The sequence below is a fragment of the Wasmannia auropunctata genome, unplaced genomic scaffold (assembly GCF_000956235.1).
Source record: "Wasmannia auropunctata unplaced genomic scaffold, wasmannia.A_1.0 LD336071.1, whole genome shotgun sequence".
In the NCBI taxonomy this organism is placed as follows: Eukaryota; Metazoa; Arthropoda; class Insecta; order Hymenoptera; family Formicidae; genus Wasmannia; species Wasmannia auropunctata.
The window spans coordinates 2315286-2335326 of NW_012026819.1; the positions used below are offsets into that span (position 1 = coordinate 2315286).

The 20041-nt window shown below is 38.3% G+C and overlaps 1 protein-coding gene across 5 annotated transcripts in view; it reads right to left on the minus strand.

Moving 5' to 3' along the window:
* The window catches only part of LOC105449926 (nucleolysin TIAR), a 165145-nt gene that overhangs the window by 84883 nt on the left and 60221 nt on the right, over positions 1 to 20041 (minus strand). For all 5 annotated transcript variants that reach the window (XM_011689395.1, XM_011689394.1, XM_011689392.1 and 2 more), the window contains exon 2: positions 7334 to 7421. In XM_011689395.1, coding sequence (XP_011687697.1) covers positions 7334 to 7421 — 88 coding nt within the window. The remainder of the gene's footprint in view (positions 1 to 7333; positions 7422 to 20041) is intronic.

The window sequence follows — 20041 nt, forward strand, 5'->3', positions numbered from 1 at the left end:
TTTGCCACGCGCGAACCAAAAAAAAGGAATTGACATTTTATATGCCGTTTCTGAAAACTTTTTCATTTTTGTCGCATAAAATTTGCACATCTCTGGATGTGCGACGCGCTTCCGTACTATTCTCACGAAGTTTTAAAAAGCTTTTGGCTGACAAGCACGAATGTCGACCACGTGCGCGTTGATAATCCTGAAAAAATTACGGTAGAGTTAGAAGTTACTTTGCGCTAATGCAAGGAAGTCTAAGCGTCACGCTGTGCCCGTTGCGGTGGAGATGCGGAATACGCGCGCAAACGAGAACGCTCTTTGAAGGAGAGGGGAAAAAAAAATAACGCCGGACGGGACAGTGAAAGCTGAATTATTATGTCCCGACATTACAATTGAACCAGCCGTATCCCTTACCTGTTCCACCCTCCCCTCCCCATCTCCGGTCGCGCCGCCTACGAGAAAGTTGTCTGTACTTTTACGGATAAAGATCTCGAGCAAAAGTTACGGTCGTTTGCAAACTAATCGAGCCGTCTCTTTCCCTACAGGGTGTCGAAACTTTCGGAGGCTGTCAACTTTTCCAACCGCCCTTGCCACTACCTCTCCCATTCTACCGCCTCCCGCTCCGACACTTCTTTTTACGCTTACCCTCGACCGACGGCGACGATCTGCAAAGTAAAGCAATCATGCTTTTTTTATCCTTTCGACGCTATCTCACACGCTTCTTCTTTATAGCCCCGGGCCGGAGAATAAATAGCACCGAATTCTTAAGGAAAGCTGCCGCGAAATATTTCGATCATTATCGGCGTGTTAACTCTTACATGCGAAGCTTTCACCGTAATTTATAAGCGAAGTTACCACGACGAATAAATAACTTCAGTCACTACACGCTGAAACAGTCCTATTTTTTTTTGTCGTTTACGATATCTTTTCTAAGGAAGATTAAAGTAGCTAAGTCACGTTACTCTAAATGTTACGAAGAGTAAAAAATAGGTGTTATCACACGCGTATATGACATAATCGATATCATTTATTTTCGCAAAGGTTATCTCAACGGCAGTTGCTTTTATTAGCTCGCGTATTATGATTAGAAGTGCACTTAGTATAACACATATATGTATAAAACAGAAAGTACAAAAAAAAACATTAATACACTTCTGTATGTTTAAAAAAAAAGTATGTCACGTTACTTTTAACAAGATACAATCGTTTCAAATCGCACTTATTTGTTCGTAATGTTTATGAAATTCTTTGTTTGGACAAGACTCGCCGGCTCTCTTATAGTCACGGGATAGAAAATATTATCGCTGATCTAAAATTCTGATTTCGAAAACATTATCGTGTGTCCTGCGCACGGATCGAGTTTAATCTTCCTCGACAATCGCACACTAAGTCTATTATGTTATGGCACATTTCCATGGGATACGCATTGCATGAAGCATTTTAACAGATCGTTTCAGGAAGGCCAAAACAACAAAATAACACCGTGTGAACTCTCGACATTTAAACTCTTCAGTTATGCATGCTGGGAGCCTCGCCCGGCGAAATATTAATTCGGACGCACGTTGTATACATGGTAGATCACGCGTGAAGGGTACGATAAGCGCGCTAAACGCATGCCTCGCTGAAACAGAGAGAGAAAGAGAAAGAAAGAGAGAGAGAGAGAGAGAGAGAGAATACACGGTAGGATCAATAGAAAATCGGCGCGGTTGATGTATGTGATACGTAAAAGCTTTATGCGATTTGCGTTACCTCCAGGAATCGACGATCGACAGCCGGCGTGAGGCGGCGCGGCGAGGCGAGGATACGTCTTAAGTGGAGAAAGACCGATAAGTCAGACATTCGCAGTCGGAACGCCCGCTTGCCTGTCGACGCTTGTCCGTCAACCGCAAATCAAATTGCGAGTTTCGTCTACACGATATACTTGGCACTATATGTAATGGGCTTCGGTTCCATAGAGCGTTAACGAACAAGGTATATCCCGGTGATGCTGATCGAAATCGATCGGCCGGTCAGTCGAGAGTCGAGACTCGCTCGTCGCGAGATTGATAACGAGGGTCGTTAAAATTCTGTTCGCTGCGCCGTGAGAAACGACGCGGCCGAATATCAATGTGTTCGCGCGTGCATGCACGGCGCTCATGCATCCCACATAGGCGTTGCACACGCGTGCATCTTCACACGTGTGGGGGAATCGCGTATATACGCATATTCGCGCGCGGCGCATGTGGTCGCCAGCTGCACACGCACACGTGGCCGTCGCGGTGGCCGTGTACGTGTGGAACGCCTGGCGCAGGTTTCAGCATGGAAACGACTCCCTGGGGTACGGCTATATTAAAATTCCTAAAACTTTTTAATCTTTCCGCTGTAGTTAAATATTAATAACGAAATCTCGAATACGGCAATGTGCACGACGCTGCTCAGGGACATACCGGGTACTATTCGTTATATGTATACTTTTGCAGCCAAGTAGACTGCGTCGACGAGGACTCGCCAGTTTTCCTTCCGCGCTCTCCAGTCCTAGATCTACGGATTAAAACTGGATGGCGGGGGCGGTGGTGGACGGTGCGAAATGGGCAGGAAACTGAGGAGACGAAGGAGGTAGCGGAGAAGTGGGTACGAAAGGGTAAGAGAGAAGAGAGCAGTTATAACGACGCCTTCGTGTATCATAAGTTAGGATATCCGCGCTGGACTCTGGAAATGTGTTAGTCACGTTTGCATGCGCGGGTGTGCGGCCACGTTTAATGGCAGCACGCCTGTCCCGGCGTGAATGTGTATATTAGATGGTGGGTATATCGGCAAAGGGCAACTGAGGAGAGCGAGGCGACCGTGCAGCTTACTTAACCACCATTTAAACCTGAAAGCGAGCTTTGGTTCTCCGCTGAGATCAAGCTGTGACACTAACGGCCTAACGCTGTACTGAAATACCCAAAACGCGCGATCATAAGCGGTGATCCTAAGAGCAACATGCATGAATTGCTTCTTTGAGTAACCAATATGCGTTGTATTCCTACTTAAATATTCTTTTGATTTGTTATTAATTCTTTTTCCATAAAGAAAAAAATTTATCAATTTTTTGACGCAGTCATGTGTCAATTTTCCAATTGACATATCATTGAAAGTCTAGAAGAATTTAGTATTAATCTTTACGTGTAACTTTTGCATATATATATATGTATATAATGTTTCTCTTTTATTTTTTGCATCTTTTCATTTTATATTTATACATTGATTCATAGAAATTGACATATTAATAATGCTAATTATATAATCGTACAGTGATTTATATGTAAAATGTATAAACGTGTTAAAACATCACTCAGTGTATATAACTTAAAGCTATTTTGTCTTTGATGCCGGTGGTTACTTCGAATCTGCAAGAGCAATCAAAGTACAAGTACAATGTGCTCGTATGCAAATGTGGACATAGGTTGAAGCAAGTTGTCGCACTCACGTGAATGGACTATTCCAGAAATCCCTTTCCTATTGTAGTCATTGTAGTCGCGCATTGTAGTACCTATCCCTAAGTTTCGATAGGTACTCTTATAGAGAACAATGATTATCCTTTATCGCATTGTAATATAATATCTGTTAACGCGAATGTGAAACGTCAAACGATTAAATGAATAAGGGAGTTAAAGTCATCATCATTAAACACATTTTAATATGTCTTTCTATTTTCGTTTCACTTTGCACTATCAGTAATTGTGACATTGATTAAAGCCTCGATTTATGTTTCGATGCTGCATTGTTTGCGAATTATGACCGATAATTAATTTACGTGGTTAAAATTTCAAGTTGCATTGTTAAAATTTCTAATTGATAGAGGGCGAATCAGCAATTTGTAATTAAATTCCATTGTTAAATATAATTATGCTTTGTATATTTAATACAGGAAAGAATATTTCGCAGGTATATTTAAACGTTCTCTGAAAATTGTATATCCCAATTTGAGTTTTTCCAGTTTAAGCCATCTTTTTTATGAATTTTTTCTTCTTTTAAGAATATATTTTTTATTGTTTTAACACATTTCAACTAATAATATGATTTCAACTAATAATATTTTAATTTTAGAAATATATCAACAAATATACAATTTATTTCAAGTAATGATAGTAATCAAAATTAATTATTTATAAAAATCTTTATGTGAGCTGCTAACTAATTTAAGTTTATGCACTGTAAAATATAAAATATCAAATACTTTTTCAGAACATGTATAAAGATTAAATTATATTATTTTTTTGATGTAAAAATTTGCTATAATTAAAAAATCGATACAGTATTTTCTGAGAAAAATATAATATTCTCACGTTGCCATGATATGCAAGAACATAAAGAAAACGATCGCATATTTCTCGATGACATTTCGCAATGATGGGTCACCCGCGTGTATAAAATATATATATATATATATATATCGTGTATACATATTATATACATATATCTATATATATAAAACTAAAATTTATGGTGCAATATTCATAAAGGTTTGCCCGAAAAGCAGAAGCGCTAAACCGCGTTTCACGCTTGGCAAGCGATATTCGCCAGCATGGCGTTATTCATATTTGAAGGAAATACGCTGACCGGCATGTATAAGAATCGTGAAATTGCTTAGCATGGAATATCGATATAAATTTGTGATAACTCGCAGTTCTAAGCTGCATTTATTATTGTAGGAAGTCAAAAGACGGCTGTATCAAAAGATAAATTCGAAACAGATTTTCCTTCCGTTATCCCTGATATAACTGGCTATACGTACGCAACAGTTTCTCGTAGTATTATATCAAAGGATCGAGATTGATATATGTATCACAAGGATAAAGATATAATTAATCACGAATGTTTATCGCGTAAGGAACGAAGCATGGTAGATCTTTCCGGGATAAACCATTTGAGGCAAGGAAGAGCGTACCAGGGATCGGGGAAAGGAGCGTTGAACGGAGCACAGAAGATTCGAGGCGTGAGGAGCATTGGTAGAGGAGAGAAAAAGGAAGGGACTGGGGGGGAAAAACAAAATAAAAGAGGAAAACCGCTGGCAATTTTTCACTAGCTTTTTAAAGCGCGGCTTAGGTACTCGTGGAGCGAGTTTGAATCGATTTTTCCAGAGGGGAGGGAGAGGGCCCATTTTTCTGCCGTCTTCTTGTGCCAAACGGCGCAAACTGTACCTACCTCCAGCTGTTTCGCTGCCGAACATGGTTGTCGCTCGAAGGCCGAGTTTAGATTGGAATCTGAAATTTCGATACCTCGCTCGGCGATTCCCCTTTTTTTTTTCTCCTAGCCGAGCAAATATTCGCAAAGTTTCGTGAACGCAAAAGTGATGCATCTGCATGAGCCAAGAATAAATCGGGATGCGAAATCCGAATGGAGATTTCTTGCCGCGCAAGAGAAACGGATACGAAGATCTATGCGTACAGCTTCTTCAGAAGAAGCGATTCTATCTTTACGACTTTTACGGATTGAGATTCTTAATTCGCATGAAAGATGATAAAGCGCGAGATGATAAGTCATTATTATAGCATAAATATTCGTCTGGAGGGGCAAGTGCAAAATCAACGTTCCGACAAAGTGGTATAACGCCAAGTGGTTGCGACTACATTTATTTCGTCCACTTCTTTTACGATGTATCGTGGCGCGAAATCGCGATACTGTCCCTGACTTTCGTCACGTAAAATCACAGGGCGTAACGTACTGGTTTGCAGATACAATCGATGTAGAGCGCGGGCTTACTGACACTTCGCATGCTCGCGAAATGCAAGCTCAATATGTTCCTTTTGTTTTGCTCACGTAATTTCCTTGCGAAATCGAAGTTCTGCTGCTGATTATGCCTATTCTTAGACTACCACAAATCCTTGGTGTATGTACATGATAATTTACCTTTACAAGTGAAGGTAATTTTCATTACCTGAATATCCGAGAGCATAGTCACGTTAAAATTCTGCCTACAAATACTTTCAGTTGTGTCTATTAAAGAGTGTAAAATTATTTAAGAAATTTTAAAACACAATTCAAAAATTGTGACGTTTCAATTTTTCATGTTCAATTATTATCTCATATTGCTGACACCATTATAAAAAGGAAAGATAAGAGGGAAGGAGATATTTGCCTATCTATCCATTATTAATCAATTGCGCTAAACTAATGGAGAATATATTATGTTCTTTAAATGCTCCCTGTAGAAATGTGCCAAATTAGCTCTTCCGCTTCCGGTTTCCTGCTGCATAAATGCACACGGCTCAGCGTTACTGGTTTACCGATACAATCGATCAAGACTGCGGAGATTGACGCGACTTCACCTCCAGCTTGCAGCTCAAGCCCCGACTTCGAAGGGTATCGGTGCTTGCGATATTATCGTCATGCATCTATCGACCGGCGAGTTTAACGGAGCGCAAGGTCGCAGGACTCGTGGTAGCTGCCGCGCGATCGCAGAGATATGCGTTATTATTGTTCGCGTCGGTGCATCGTGAAACGTCGGACGATGATGGAAACTCGTAAAACAGCTCAGTTAGGACGAGAGGGCGAGGTCGTTAAAAGTGTAATAAACTTGCGAAGCCGGTTGATAAAACGAAATATTCCGGATTTCCTTCTATTGCAACTTCTAGGGATTTGATTATGTCTATTTATTGTCGACACTGACGTTTTCCAGCGCGGTGGCTTTTCTTCAGCAAAGCCGTGGGTTAGTACTACGTTTTTATAAATTGCATTTCCGGAAGCGCTAAGATTGTAAATGATATTTTTGCGACTTCGCAATAGAACTCGCGATTCGTGAGGATCTTCTGCATAAGTATATAATACTTTTTGCATTTACAACGTATATATAGTATATATTTATTGATAGAATAAAGAAAGTTATTTTAACATATGAGATATTTGAACGACTTAAATATCTTGCAAAGCGTAGACGATTTACAGTATTTTTAACAGATATTTTTATAGCACATAAAAAAGAAAAAAATATACAAAGAAAATATCAAGTACTTCTTGGTTAAGAATTTAATATTTAAAAGTGTTGTTTTTTTTCTTCTTCTTATTACTGTTTCTCTTTACGCACAAATACTTTTTCTTAAGTATTTCTTTTAAATGTTTCAGTGTGTTATGAAAATTTGATTAAGCAATTAATTATGCATTTTCATTGATTAGCTTGCGAACGAAAGAAAGGAGTAACATGTAAACTTGTAATACTTATAACACGTAAACTCATCGATCTTTATAAATCCAAGATTAGATTATTTTGCATCTTTGGGAGGTCGTTAGTGATATTATGTTATCGTTTTATGGTGACGTTATATTATCGCTCATATAACTCTAGTAAAACGGTAAGTCGTCTTTAATGAGCAAGATTAAGAGGACTTACGAGATCTCTCCGAAGGCTGAGAACGCTTCCCTTAAGGTATGTGTCTCGATCTCCGGGCTCAGGTCCCCAACAAATATGTGATAATGTTCTGAAACAAAAAAGGCGATGATTAGACTCATTTTAGAAAAAAAACTAATACAATATATTTTCATTGCTGAGGAAATTGCGATTGAAAATAAAATAATGATTATATTCAAACATTATTAATTTCGTAATGAATTTACCGTGAGCTTTAATGGACGTGAAACAAAATATGAAACATTCATTTCTTTATACTCCAAAGCACATATCTCTGTGATTAAGTTTCGCTATCAATAGTCCAAAAAATGTAGATAAAAATTCAGTAACTTGATAGAGAAATAATTAATGTGCTTCTGTGACGTTTATTTGAAAAAATTATTGCATTTATCTCTACACGAGAGCAAATGACAGAACCATTCAGAAGATTATGGCGCGATTTTAACGAAATTGATTTATTAAATTTTATCAAGTTTAATGCAACGTAATATTATCCATTTGATAAAATTGTCTTCCTAGCGTGAGATATTATCACTCTGCAAGATTTACATTTATAATGGCGATAGAATAAATAATACATTTAGCTGTTTTGAGAATAGCTCTTCATTAAATTGCAGTTAATTAACACTTTCCTTCGTTAATAACGTGATGATACCGTCTAAAATATTTGGCATACTATTAAGGAAAATTAAACATCGCAGAAAATTACTCTCAGTGCGAGAATTGCTATTCAGGCAATCGAAGGTCTTTCATAATACATAAGATGCAGCCTCTAAGGTAGACACTTCAAAATAACTCGTCGGAGAACAGGGATTGAAGATGGATTCGTAATTAAATAATTTCCTGCATGAATACAAACTGATTAGCGGTGATAAATAAATACTAATTGTAGCTGTTTTTGAACAAACGCTACAGATCGTGGAACACGTGAAACAGAGGGGATAACTATTAATAAGTAATTATTAATCACAACCATTTTGCACGATCAACGATATATTGCAATCCGAAGAACAGAATTCGCGAATTTGTGGAAATATAACGATTAATTATAAATAATTACATGGTTTTTATGCATAAAAGCATAGTAATAACACGGAGAAATACCGTTATTCATTGAAGAAGGAAAATGAGAATTTGTAATAATAGCTGATTACGGAATAATGTTATGTTAAATAATATTACGCAAATATTTATTATTTTCGAAGTGTTGCATCGAATTTTCAAGCCAGTATACCGTATAACGACATGATGTACGCTAATATTATGCCATAAGATTGGATTATAAGTACTCTGATACAGAGATGCATTTGTATTAAACGTATTTACATTTTTCGCTAACCGAAGCAATTGATAATGTGATCGTTTTGGCGATAGTTATAATAATTTTAATGTGTAAAATGACGACATCGAATAGCAATAAATAATATTTGCGCTATTTAATGAAAGGCAATGGTAAACTTATCCTATTATAATGCTAATTTATTTTTATATTCTCTAAATACGCATCTGTCATTCTTGAGAAAGCTACTTTGTTTGTTCCACTTAATTGTGCCGCTTTGTTGCGTGCTCTAAGACATGTTTTATTTATTCTAAATACGCTAATACGACCACGTTATCGAATGAAGCGCCAGTAATCGCCGTTAATCACACACATGCCGTTTTTTTTCTCCCGCGAAAATCTGTGCGATTCCACGGTTAGAGCCGGTCGGATGAGTGCAACGAAACGGTGTGCGAAGTAAGCTTTTGGGGGGATAAATTATCGATTCGCATACGGTCGTGCGGTCGAGTGCACGTCGTGGCGTTGCGGTACAGCCTCGCATCGGCTCGATAAAATATGCTCCTCTTCTCTGGTCCCTCTCTCGTTTTACCTTTCTCCCATCCACATCCTCTCGCCGACTCGATACGGTTTCATTCACGCTGATATGTAGGAATAGATCAAGACGAGTAGTCGAAAATCGAGTTACCGCCGGAAGGTCTCTACCAGGGACATCAGTTACTCCGAACGAGGTATGTTGGAAAGTATAGAAGGGTAAAATAGAAGTGGAGCGTCCGTAGAGACGGAGGGTGGTCTGATTACAATCGGTTTGATAGCCTATCCTTGCCGGTTGGAGGTTCCGGTGGGCACACATAGTGGTCCATTCTCGTGAATTAGTCGGATCCTCATCATCTTCCTTTCCGACCAACTTAACCGACACCGTCGCCATCGTGCCAGGATCTTGGTGCTATTAGGATATCAACAGGAAATTGATGAAAGTTTATTTCGTATAGGATGCCCGAGGATCCCTATACAATTGTCCAGTATCAACAACCAAGTTTCCTTTGATATCCTCTTGAAATTTAAGACCTTAGTTCTGAACGAAATCGAGAGTATTTTTTAATTTGATATAATAAAAATATTATGTTTTTGCTTTTTATTCCAAGTAATATATCAAGTATACGATAATTGCCTATGTTACGATACAAATCATTTGGAGTGTCGCAAGTATTTGTTTTTTGAAAATAGTGTAGTATATTCGTGCAAAATTCTGAATGTGTGTAAATTGTGACAAATATTTATAAATTCATGATTAAAATCCTTTTTACACGCAAATGATTTTAATGAATATTCCGATACTTGAGCGTCTTTTTCTGATCATAAGAAAGGTTTCTTTGCCATTGATAAATATTGTTAAGGCAGAGTTTCATGAAACGTCTTGCTTGACACAGTTCTTTTCATCCACGCTGCAGGTTTCTTAGTTGATTAAATTATCCATGCATTTTTCTTGTCTGCTGAATTTTTCAGCGAGCATCGCATTCATACAGCTCAAAAGGATTAAAAAGACTGAAATCTTTCCCGTGAATCAAGAAAGATCAAATATCACGTAATTTCACCAAAAGAGATCTTACACGAAAGCGGTTTTAGAATCGGTTTGCTTTCAGCGAAATTTCGCAAAATTCATCGAATTTGATATTATCTAGTAGTAAATAGTTGGCAAGATCCGATTTCGTACGGAGAGAAGGTTTGGTGAAATATGGCCCGGGTGAATGCAGAAAAGGCGCAGCATGAAAAAGATGCCAGCATTAAAGGATCTCCGATGATGACGTCACGCGTCATGGCTCGCCCACCGTCTGGTGGTTAAAACGTGGCCCACGGTTTTCAATAAAGTGGGACTAATGGAGCGCCATTTATTATTGCAGCTCTCTCTCCATCCCTCTCTCATCCCCCCGTCTCTCCCTCCCCCTCGTTCCCTTTCACATGCCTACCAGTCGACAGAATGATGCTTTCATTCGAAATGAGCGTTACCTCCATCATCGATGTTAGCGACAACGGGGTATAATTTCGGTGGTGGATATAAAACATCATTATTGTCACCGTCGTCGACACGATCGTGACGTATTATCATATTTAAATGTCGATGCATTATGAAATAAGGTTACTAAAATCGCGATAGAAGCTGCAGCGCCCGCGTGCCATGCGTGTACGTATGCACATTGCATGTTTACGACGTGTGTATGCAAGTTGCATACGGGAAAGTGTGCTGAGCTAATAATAAGGGAAGGCCGTTTAATTTTGCATGCAGCGTGTCGCTTGATTTTCTTTACGAAATGAATTTCTTGTTTAATACACGCATAACTGAGGAAAATCTTTCGTATATTTCAAATGCATAGTCTTTTTGAACATTATTTATTTAACATTTAAGAACGGGCAACATATTTTGTGATACATATTTATAACTTAAATATCTTACATTAAAAAAGACAATACGATCAAATGGAACATAAAACACGTCACATCAAAATCAGGTTTATTAGTATATTAAAGAGTTATTAATATAATAAATTGTATAAAAGTTTATGAAATTAAATTTTAAATCAAATCGTTCTTGAATTAAATCGCTAACAAGTTTGAATTATCTTATTGCGTTCTATTGATTAAATCTTTTTATGTATGCGTAAGACATATTCATATAAAACTTCATCCAAATTTAATCTCAATTGCAGCAACTAAATTGTGGAACACAATTCCCAATGTACGTACATGTACCTATATACATGCAGTCTTTGACAAAAAAAGTTTGACGCACATATATACATGTACGGTATAACTTTTTTTGTTAGAGTGCGTGTACATAGGGAATTATGTTCACAATTTGGTTACTATATAGCATTTGTAGTATTTATATACTGGAGATTAACTTAGTATTATATATATATATATATATATATATATATATATACATAACAATAATTGTTACCAATATTAGTTACACAATTTATAACTGAAAAAACAAATACAAAATTTTATTTCAAAATAACATATAACATCGATTGTTATTTATAATGACATTTATAATTACGAATCCACGGTATTTGAAACAGAGATAATATGATTTTCCATAAAACGTCATTCTTTATGTAATACTCAATTTAAACTTATTCACAAGATTGTAGCATGTCTTTTGCGTGACAATTTCACACGGGTCGGGGACATGAATAGATCCCTCGACAGTTTCGGAGGTAAAAGATGGAGAGAAAATAGGAAAGAAACGAATACGAGCGCGGGACCGAGGCACGGTAGTGAGATCCATTGAAGCGGGACAATGCGGGGGTGGACATACAAAAGTCCAGGCCACGCCATAGATCAGGAATCGAGCGTGGATGGCCCGTAGATCAAGGGTTTCCTTAATTTCGTGGGACAACGGTGAAATGTTGATTTACCGTACCTCGAAACGGGCCGGCACGACTTGCACGCACCCCCGTGCGCGAGAGAAAATATGCCCTGCGGCCGAGGATGGCGCCTGTGCCGCCAATAGAAACCTCTATTAATTCTCCATGCGGCGAAAACCTAGCGAAGTGAACACAATCGAATTTCGGTTTGGATGACCGCTCCCAAAACTGGCGGTATTTTCGGGTGCACGTGCTGCTCGTAAGATTTGAACTCGGTTTAGTACTAGAAAATATGAGTCAGCTGATGCGAGCCAGCTGATGCGAACACGGCCGCGCCCGTCCGGCGTACATTATCCTGCGCTCGGTTGCATTTAATTGTTTTGACTGATGAATATACATACACATATAATACACATATGTACACACACACACACACACATATATGTATATATTATAAGGATGTGATCTTGTGCGTTTTCTACTGCATGCCACTTTCAAGTTCACACATTTTCGTCGCCTGACATGTTTAACATAGGCTCACACACTCAAGGTGAATATAACGTTGTCGGTTGCTAATAACCGCGCAATACTAGATGTGTAATACGGTTTAATAACATTTCAGAGTAGGCCGGTGAGATGATATCGATATGTAATCCTAATAGTCTATTTACAGGTCGCGTAGAGGATCGTATCGCTATCAGAGAATATAACCGAGCGCTGATATCACGAACGATATTCTCAGACTCAAGTTTCAATTTTCGATGTTATCATATTGTATTACTGCGACATCTCATAATATAATTTATGACGTATTCGATGACAAAAATGCAAATTACTAATATGTGACAACGAACTAATAGAGTTACAAGTACGTGTGTGGTACGTGCTTTAATATACGTAATATTAAAGTCGCGGCACGCGATAGAATAAGTTGGATTACAATAGATCCGTATTTCAATAGACGTGTGTCTGAATTATCGAGAGAATATACATACGATGCGGTATTAAGTTCCATGATGCACAATATCTACGTTTATAAGCTGATATTTGTATGTTTGCACATCTTCCCGATTAGATAGCCGTTCCGTGGCCTTGTACTATATAAATGCAACGCCTGTTAAATCCCGCAAAAGCATCTTCAATCCACAATATATCTGTATAAAATATATGGATTACCAGAATCAATTCTCAGTTTTAGCGATTTTACGCATTCTAATCAAATTCCCCGGATATTTTAATCGAGAGAAATGTAAGTTTTAATATATCTGGATTATTATCGTAATCTTAATTTTAGAATATTATCGTAAATCTTTTTGCTATATAATATTTAAATACCAACAAAATGTAAAAGATTTTTTGGATTATTATTTGGATTATTATCGTAAAATCTTTTCACGTATATAATATTTAAATGCCAACAAAATATTAAATATTTTTTGGGCAATAATAATTTGATATAAATATTCTTCTCACAATTACATGGCTGGATAATAAGTGAAATACATCTTGAAATAGATCGGAGAACATAAGAAAAGAAAGACGGAGATACAATAATCAGTTTTGCTAAAATTATAGAGAATATCAAATCAATTATGGTTTATAAATGCGAGTAGAACAAAGTGACGTTGATTGAGTTGCTTTCAGTCAGCGATTAATTCATTCGACATACATTTATATTCACTGCTGATCAAATCCCTCTTTCTATAAGCCTCTACTAGCATGGCTCGCTCTTTTGTTTCTCGTGGTCGGTAATAACCAGCTGCCTCGTACTCCATCGGGGATTTTAACCGGGTTGTCTCCCGAAGGTACTTTAGATCTGTTGTTTTTGGTACAAGGATTTTTCTGCGCGAATGCACGATGTATAGAATGTGCAAACTAGACATTTTTAAAATACACGCTGCGGTGAATATTTTAGTTGATTAATACCGATACGCAGCGTGATATGGAGCGAATATTTTGCCACAACGTTGGCGGTGGAATAGAATTGAATAGAAGATAAATCGAATTTTTAATTAAAGATTAATTTACTGCCTGTACACGGCAACATATTTCGCCTATATACCATTGGCACTAGTTAGATTGATCATTACATTTTTTTAGAACGTGAGTTTTTAATTTTTATTCGATTAACTTTTCAATTCTCTATTTACGTTTTTATAAGTAATTTGATAATAAGAAATTGCTTTGTAAGAAATTGCGTTATTATATTATTTAAGTAACATAAAGTTAATAAAAAAAATCCAAGAAAATAAGTACTTAATATTATGAAATACCAATAAAAAATTCCAAAATTGAATGAAATAATGAATAATGTCTAACGGAGTATGTCAGCTTAATTATTACCGCGGTAGTCACATTTACACGAAATATTTACATTAATCGAGACATACTGAAGTTATTTCGATAATATTCATAATAGATAGCAATTCAAATCGATAACAATTCATAATTGTATACATGTAATAGCATTCACGAATTGAAAGTGCATTGATAAACGCACAAGGACACTTTATGATTGATTGTATTATGCCAGCATACTGACTTTCTCTAAAAGTGTTTTCGCGAATTATCATCAAAGTTCAATCATTGTAATTGACCAGCTTGAAAATATTATCAATACATCTCTATAGCCTTATGACTGTGCAACTGTTTTTAATGATAAGGGATAAATATTAACACGTGACATCCTTGACACGCTGGTTCGTTCTTGGTGCGTGATTGGTAGGCAAAAATATGAGCAATTTGTTCGGTGGTGTGCAACGTGTCACAGCAAAGGGAAGACTAGAATCGTTACGCCCGACGAATTTTTCCCAACAGTTTTTATTTCGTCAGTCCCGTGACAGGCGAAAGAGCGTAGATTACGTATACACGAGCCGGCATCGATAGCGCGTCCAGGCTCAACTGTAAATCGTCGTGATTTAGGGGATGAACGACATATTGGCCAATGCATAGCTCAAACTGTGCTGCAGCCGGTGTGTACTGGCTGTGCAAGGTTCACCGGCGTACCTGCAGCAACGGGATGCATGATGCATTGTCCCTAGACGAGCGTAGATAGCGCCCGAATTGCCGTTGCTACGTTGCACGTCGGATTTTGCCCGTCGATACTCCCCAAGCAGACCTTCACCGATCATTTTCATTGCCACCGCGCCTATCCATCCCCCGTACAATCATGATGATGAATATTGACGAAACAATAGCGTGAAATCGTCTCGCATAAATGGAATTCGCGAGTTCCGCTTGTGTTTCACCTCTGTTCATTCTCGCCTGTGTGGATGTGTGTGTGTGTGTGTGTGTGTTTGTGTGGAATCAGCTTAATTAAATAGTTCAAGAGGGGCAGCGGTTAGGCGAAGTGACCCGTTGGCCAATCAGAACTCAAACTCCGGTGCTGCGACCGATGCATACGACGCGCGTACGACGTACGCAAGTGTTGGATACGTAAATCCTTAGTTGAAAGCGGCATTTCGAGTTATGACTTATGGTTACGCGTAAAGCTCAAATTGTCGGTCGCGAATTGTCGAGATCGATTACTTCTTACTTCGATAGGAAATACAGCTGCGTCACGCAAAAACGGCACGGTTTACGTAAACGTCGCTCTAGGGAGAGAGAGGGAGAGAGAAAGAGAGAGAGAGAGAGGGGCGAACGTTAAGTTAGATGCTTGAGCCTCATAAATGATTAGCTTGTTGGCCTATCGCGTCACAATTAGTTCCACAGCCAAATGTAAACCGTATCCCCGCATGTTTTATTCATCGCGCTGCCTATGCGCGGGTAGAAGTTTACCCGTCAACAGTCGCAAAGCCAATACGCGACCGCTGCAGCCATGAGCCCCTCTAATACCAGAGGCATACCCGGCCTTTATGGAACCATTATCGAAGTGAGATAGAAAATTACTTGAAACGAGAGCGATATATTAAACGAGGGCATTGCATGATTGCCGATGAACGTTCGCCGCGGTCCGGTCTCGTTTACATTAAATCGGCTTAATTAAATGGTCTGCACGATACAGCATCTAAAGTGCGTGTGCGTAAGGATTTCCCGTACGTACGTCTGTATGCTACACGCACATCCACCTATCGTGTATCCATCAGCGTGCGTGGTGGCGCGATGCCAAATTGATGCTGTTTGCCGTTGCTCTAAGCCTCAATCTGCCCGGTTGTACCGGGACGATCCTAACACGCGCGCGCTAAGCTCGTCGCATTATGGATACGTTCTATCCCGCCAGCGTATTCAGCCTGCAAGTACCAGGGAACGTGGTACTCGGAGAGGGGTTGGTTTCCGAGAGGTGGTTAGCAAGTAAGGGTGGCGGCGAGTTACTACCGAAGTATTGTTACACAATGGCATCGTCCTCGGGTGACAAACCGATAGGATGCTTCGACGCTGCAGTGAGTAGAACTTTCGTGAAACGTGATTAAGCATCGCTACATATTTACAGCGCCGCGTAGCAGAGGGAAAGAGCGAGAGGAGGACGGGAGAAGGAGATATTAATAAAGTGAATGGATGGGTTAGTGGTACATTTTCTGATTACGCGTAGCGGAGGCGTTCCGCGACGCTTATTTATTCGCATTTCTCTGTATCCCTCGTTTGCAAACTTTTCCACGGCAATATGTAATATGACTACGTAAAGCGGCGTGTCCAAGTTTTAGATATTATATCATAATATTACATCATAATATTATAATAATGTCGCATAATTGTATGCACAGAAACGCGCTATTCCCGTATGCACTAAATTGCATTGCGGGACAATGCTTGGAAATAATTGACTAATAATATGAATTCTAGAATTGTGCATGACTCGCATGTGTACACAGATGTAATCACATTGGTGCGTGTTCGCGTTGAGATGTAGAGAATGTGTTTGCTATGCAGCTATTAAACTCATGCATTTTATACATCACAAGAATTTACCATGTCCTAGAATAAGGTGAAATTTTTCCTGAAGTGGTAATCAAGAATACAAGGCTCTCGCACAGTCATCGCGTCGGCTGCGTATCACAGAAACTATTTTCGTATGCGTATACAAAACTCTAATTTTTTTATTAGTACAGTTATTAAAAAAAAGCAATATTTAATTTTCATATATATTTTCAATATGCGTTAAAAATGTCTTTTAAAATGTTACTGATTAAAACATTTTTGTCCAAAATTGATTAAAATTAAACTTTAAAATAATTTGTAGTCACGCACCTGTCTCATGTATTAATGACAACTGAATATGCTTACATTAATGCGGCACCTTACCGCTGGTCGTTCATCGTTTGATAAAGTCCAGGCACGCCTGCGGCCAGTGGTACGCTCGCATGAGCAAATACGTGACACGTGAAAAAAGCTCGAGCGTGTTACTGTCACCGTTCCCGAAGGTCGCTTTAAAAATCACCTGCGCAGCTAAAGCGACAAAAAGGAAAATCGTTAAACCGATGGCACGTTGATCTGAAAGGATCGCTCTTGATATTCGGGGTGTCGACTCGCTCTTGGGATCGGCCGAACGTGATGTATTTTTACTTGATGGCTGGGTTCCGCAAGCTGCTGGGAGCTTTTCGGGGGCGGGATGACGCGGGACGGCGGAGAGCGAACGAGAGAACGAGAAAAAGAGACTGGGCTGCGTCGATGAGAATACAGCAGCGAGAGAAAGAGAAGTGAGAATGGTGGCCGGCAGCTCCGGAGGGATACAAATTCATGTCGATGCAGCACAAAGTGGCGTCCACTACTTCTCAACCCATTCGCACCCGTCCCACCTCCCTACGCCCATCTCATACCATCCTCCCAACAGCCCCTTCGACACTGGTTCGGGCGTTCCTATCGATCTAGAGAGGCTAAAAACTCGTAGAAACCACCGACGGCAGCTTTTGCGGACGCCGCTTAGCGGGATGTCGTGCGGACGCATCGGCGTCGGTGAGATATTGGCAAGAGAGGTTTTTTGCCAATGGATGTCGAATGATGCCTTAAGCAGCGTTCAATTACTAAAAGTAGATCGGGAAGAAAGATGTGGCGACGACTGTAACGGTGAACGAGTCCGTTCGTGAAATCGACGGCAGTTTATTGACGATAAATAAATAAAATATTCGACGATGTAATATTTAATGTATCTCGTTCTACATTTTCCACGCAATCTCCTATTTATCAAATTAATCCGTTTTCCATTTCAAATAGAAAAGGATTGACATGTCAAAATGTTTAATATCGATCAAAGTAACATTTAAATTCCAACAACAGGCTTAATTCACCGATTGATTCGGAGTTCGCGTTACGCCATTTATACAGGTTTATTATTCATAAGACTAATCATCACTGTCGGCCATTCCCTTTGCGAGGAAATTCTCGAGTGGTCGCGTTTAAGCGTGACGTATATATAGGTGAATGACGAGTGTATAATTAGAATATCCGTACACACACACAGGAAGCTGCCGGCGTTATTAGGTATATCAACATTGAGATATAGTCTATACAAACGATCATGCATGACAGTTCAGAATGATACACCAACAGAAATCAGAGCGTAGATCACAAACGTAAGACACAATAATCGAGAAGAAAAACTGTAAAAACATGTTCATATAAAGATATATACTAATACACATATACATATAAATGTATTATATACATTGTTTTCGTTACAATAGAAAAGATAAATAATTGCCTTTGTAAACGTGAAGCACGATCGATTGCTCAATTTATATAAGCTTACATATTCTATATATCTTTCGTATAACAAAATTTATGTATCTAAGCAACTATTATATAGTTAGCATAAAAGCAAGCATAATCACGGATCATCAAATTCTAATGCTCGCCTTAGGGCTTAATTACAAGTAACAACAACATAACTACGAAGTAGTGCCATTTTCATATTATTGCTCACCGAAGGAGGGAAGATTAATACTTACCATTAAGCGATTTGATAAATGACACGTTACTAAACCGTTAATAATATTCCGTAGTATGGACTTAAATTTCAAAGTTAACTGAAACGCTGCCAAGCTAAATATCACGTGATAAATGACTCGTGTAAATGCGCCATTTACTGTCTACAGAAAGCAATGTAACCTGGCGGATACGTAGAAGTAGGCAAAATAGGTACGGCTGCCTAGATGCAATATGGCAACATTTCAGAAGGACTAATTGCGAACTGATTGTTTTCCAAGAAGATTGATGCGACTAACCTTACTTACGGTAAATATGAGCTGCATGCTTTATAATTTCTACAAACCGCGCGCAAGCGTTAATGACTATTCTGACTGTTTACTGTTTTCTATATACAATTAACATTTTCGACAAATGAAGAAATATCTGTGCTGCCTTACTGTGATTTAGAATTAAATGCAAACTTGTAATCTTAGAATAAATGAGAATAAGATTTCACCATAAATCAAGGATTATGCAATTGTTCGAGGTAAGCTTGAAAACATATTGATTATCTAAAGAGAAGAAGAAATATGCATAAAATCTACTTTAAACATTTATTAAAATATGCATAATAAATGTTAATATTATAAAAATATATGATAGTAAATATTAATTTCAATATTATTTTTTAATAAGTTTAATAGCACACAATTTTTAATCAAAAATATGAATTTGAGTTTTTGAATTCAAGTTGATATCGGATACTAGTTTCATGAGTGGAATCGACCAAATTGTGAATGTTTGCTGTGTACTTGAAAACTAGGAAGCACTCCGATAATCAGAAAAAGCACTCTTTTTATCCAATTTTCATAAAAATATGCAATAATGAAATTGATGTGAGCATTTCAACACTGGTTATCATAAATCCATTACGTTGTTACACACAGCATGCTATTGTTAAAACCATTAATAACGATTAATATAAAAAAATAATGGTTATATGAAACATAAAGAACACCAATAAATTCAACAATGTATAAATCTACTAGGTAATGTGTGTGAAAGCATGTTAAAATGTCCTATCGTAGTACTCGCTTTTGCTTTACTGCGGCGGGAATCGAGAAAGCTGCAGAGAACAGAAAATTGTAATATGAAAAATTGATTGTCACTTTGTGATTGACGACAAGATGTCGAACATCATCG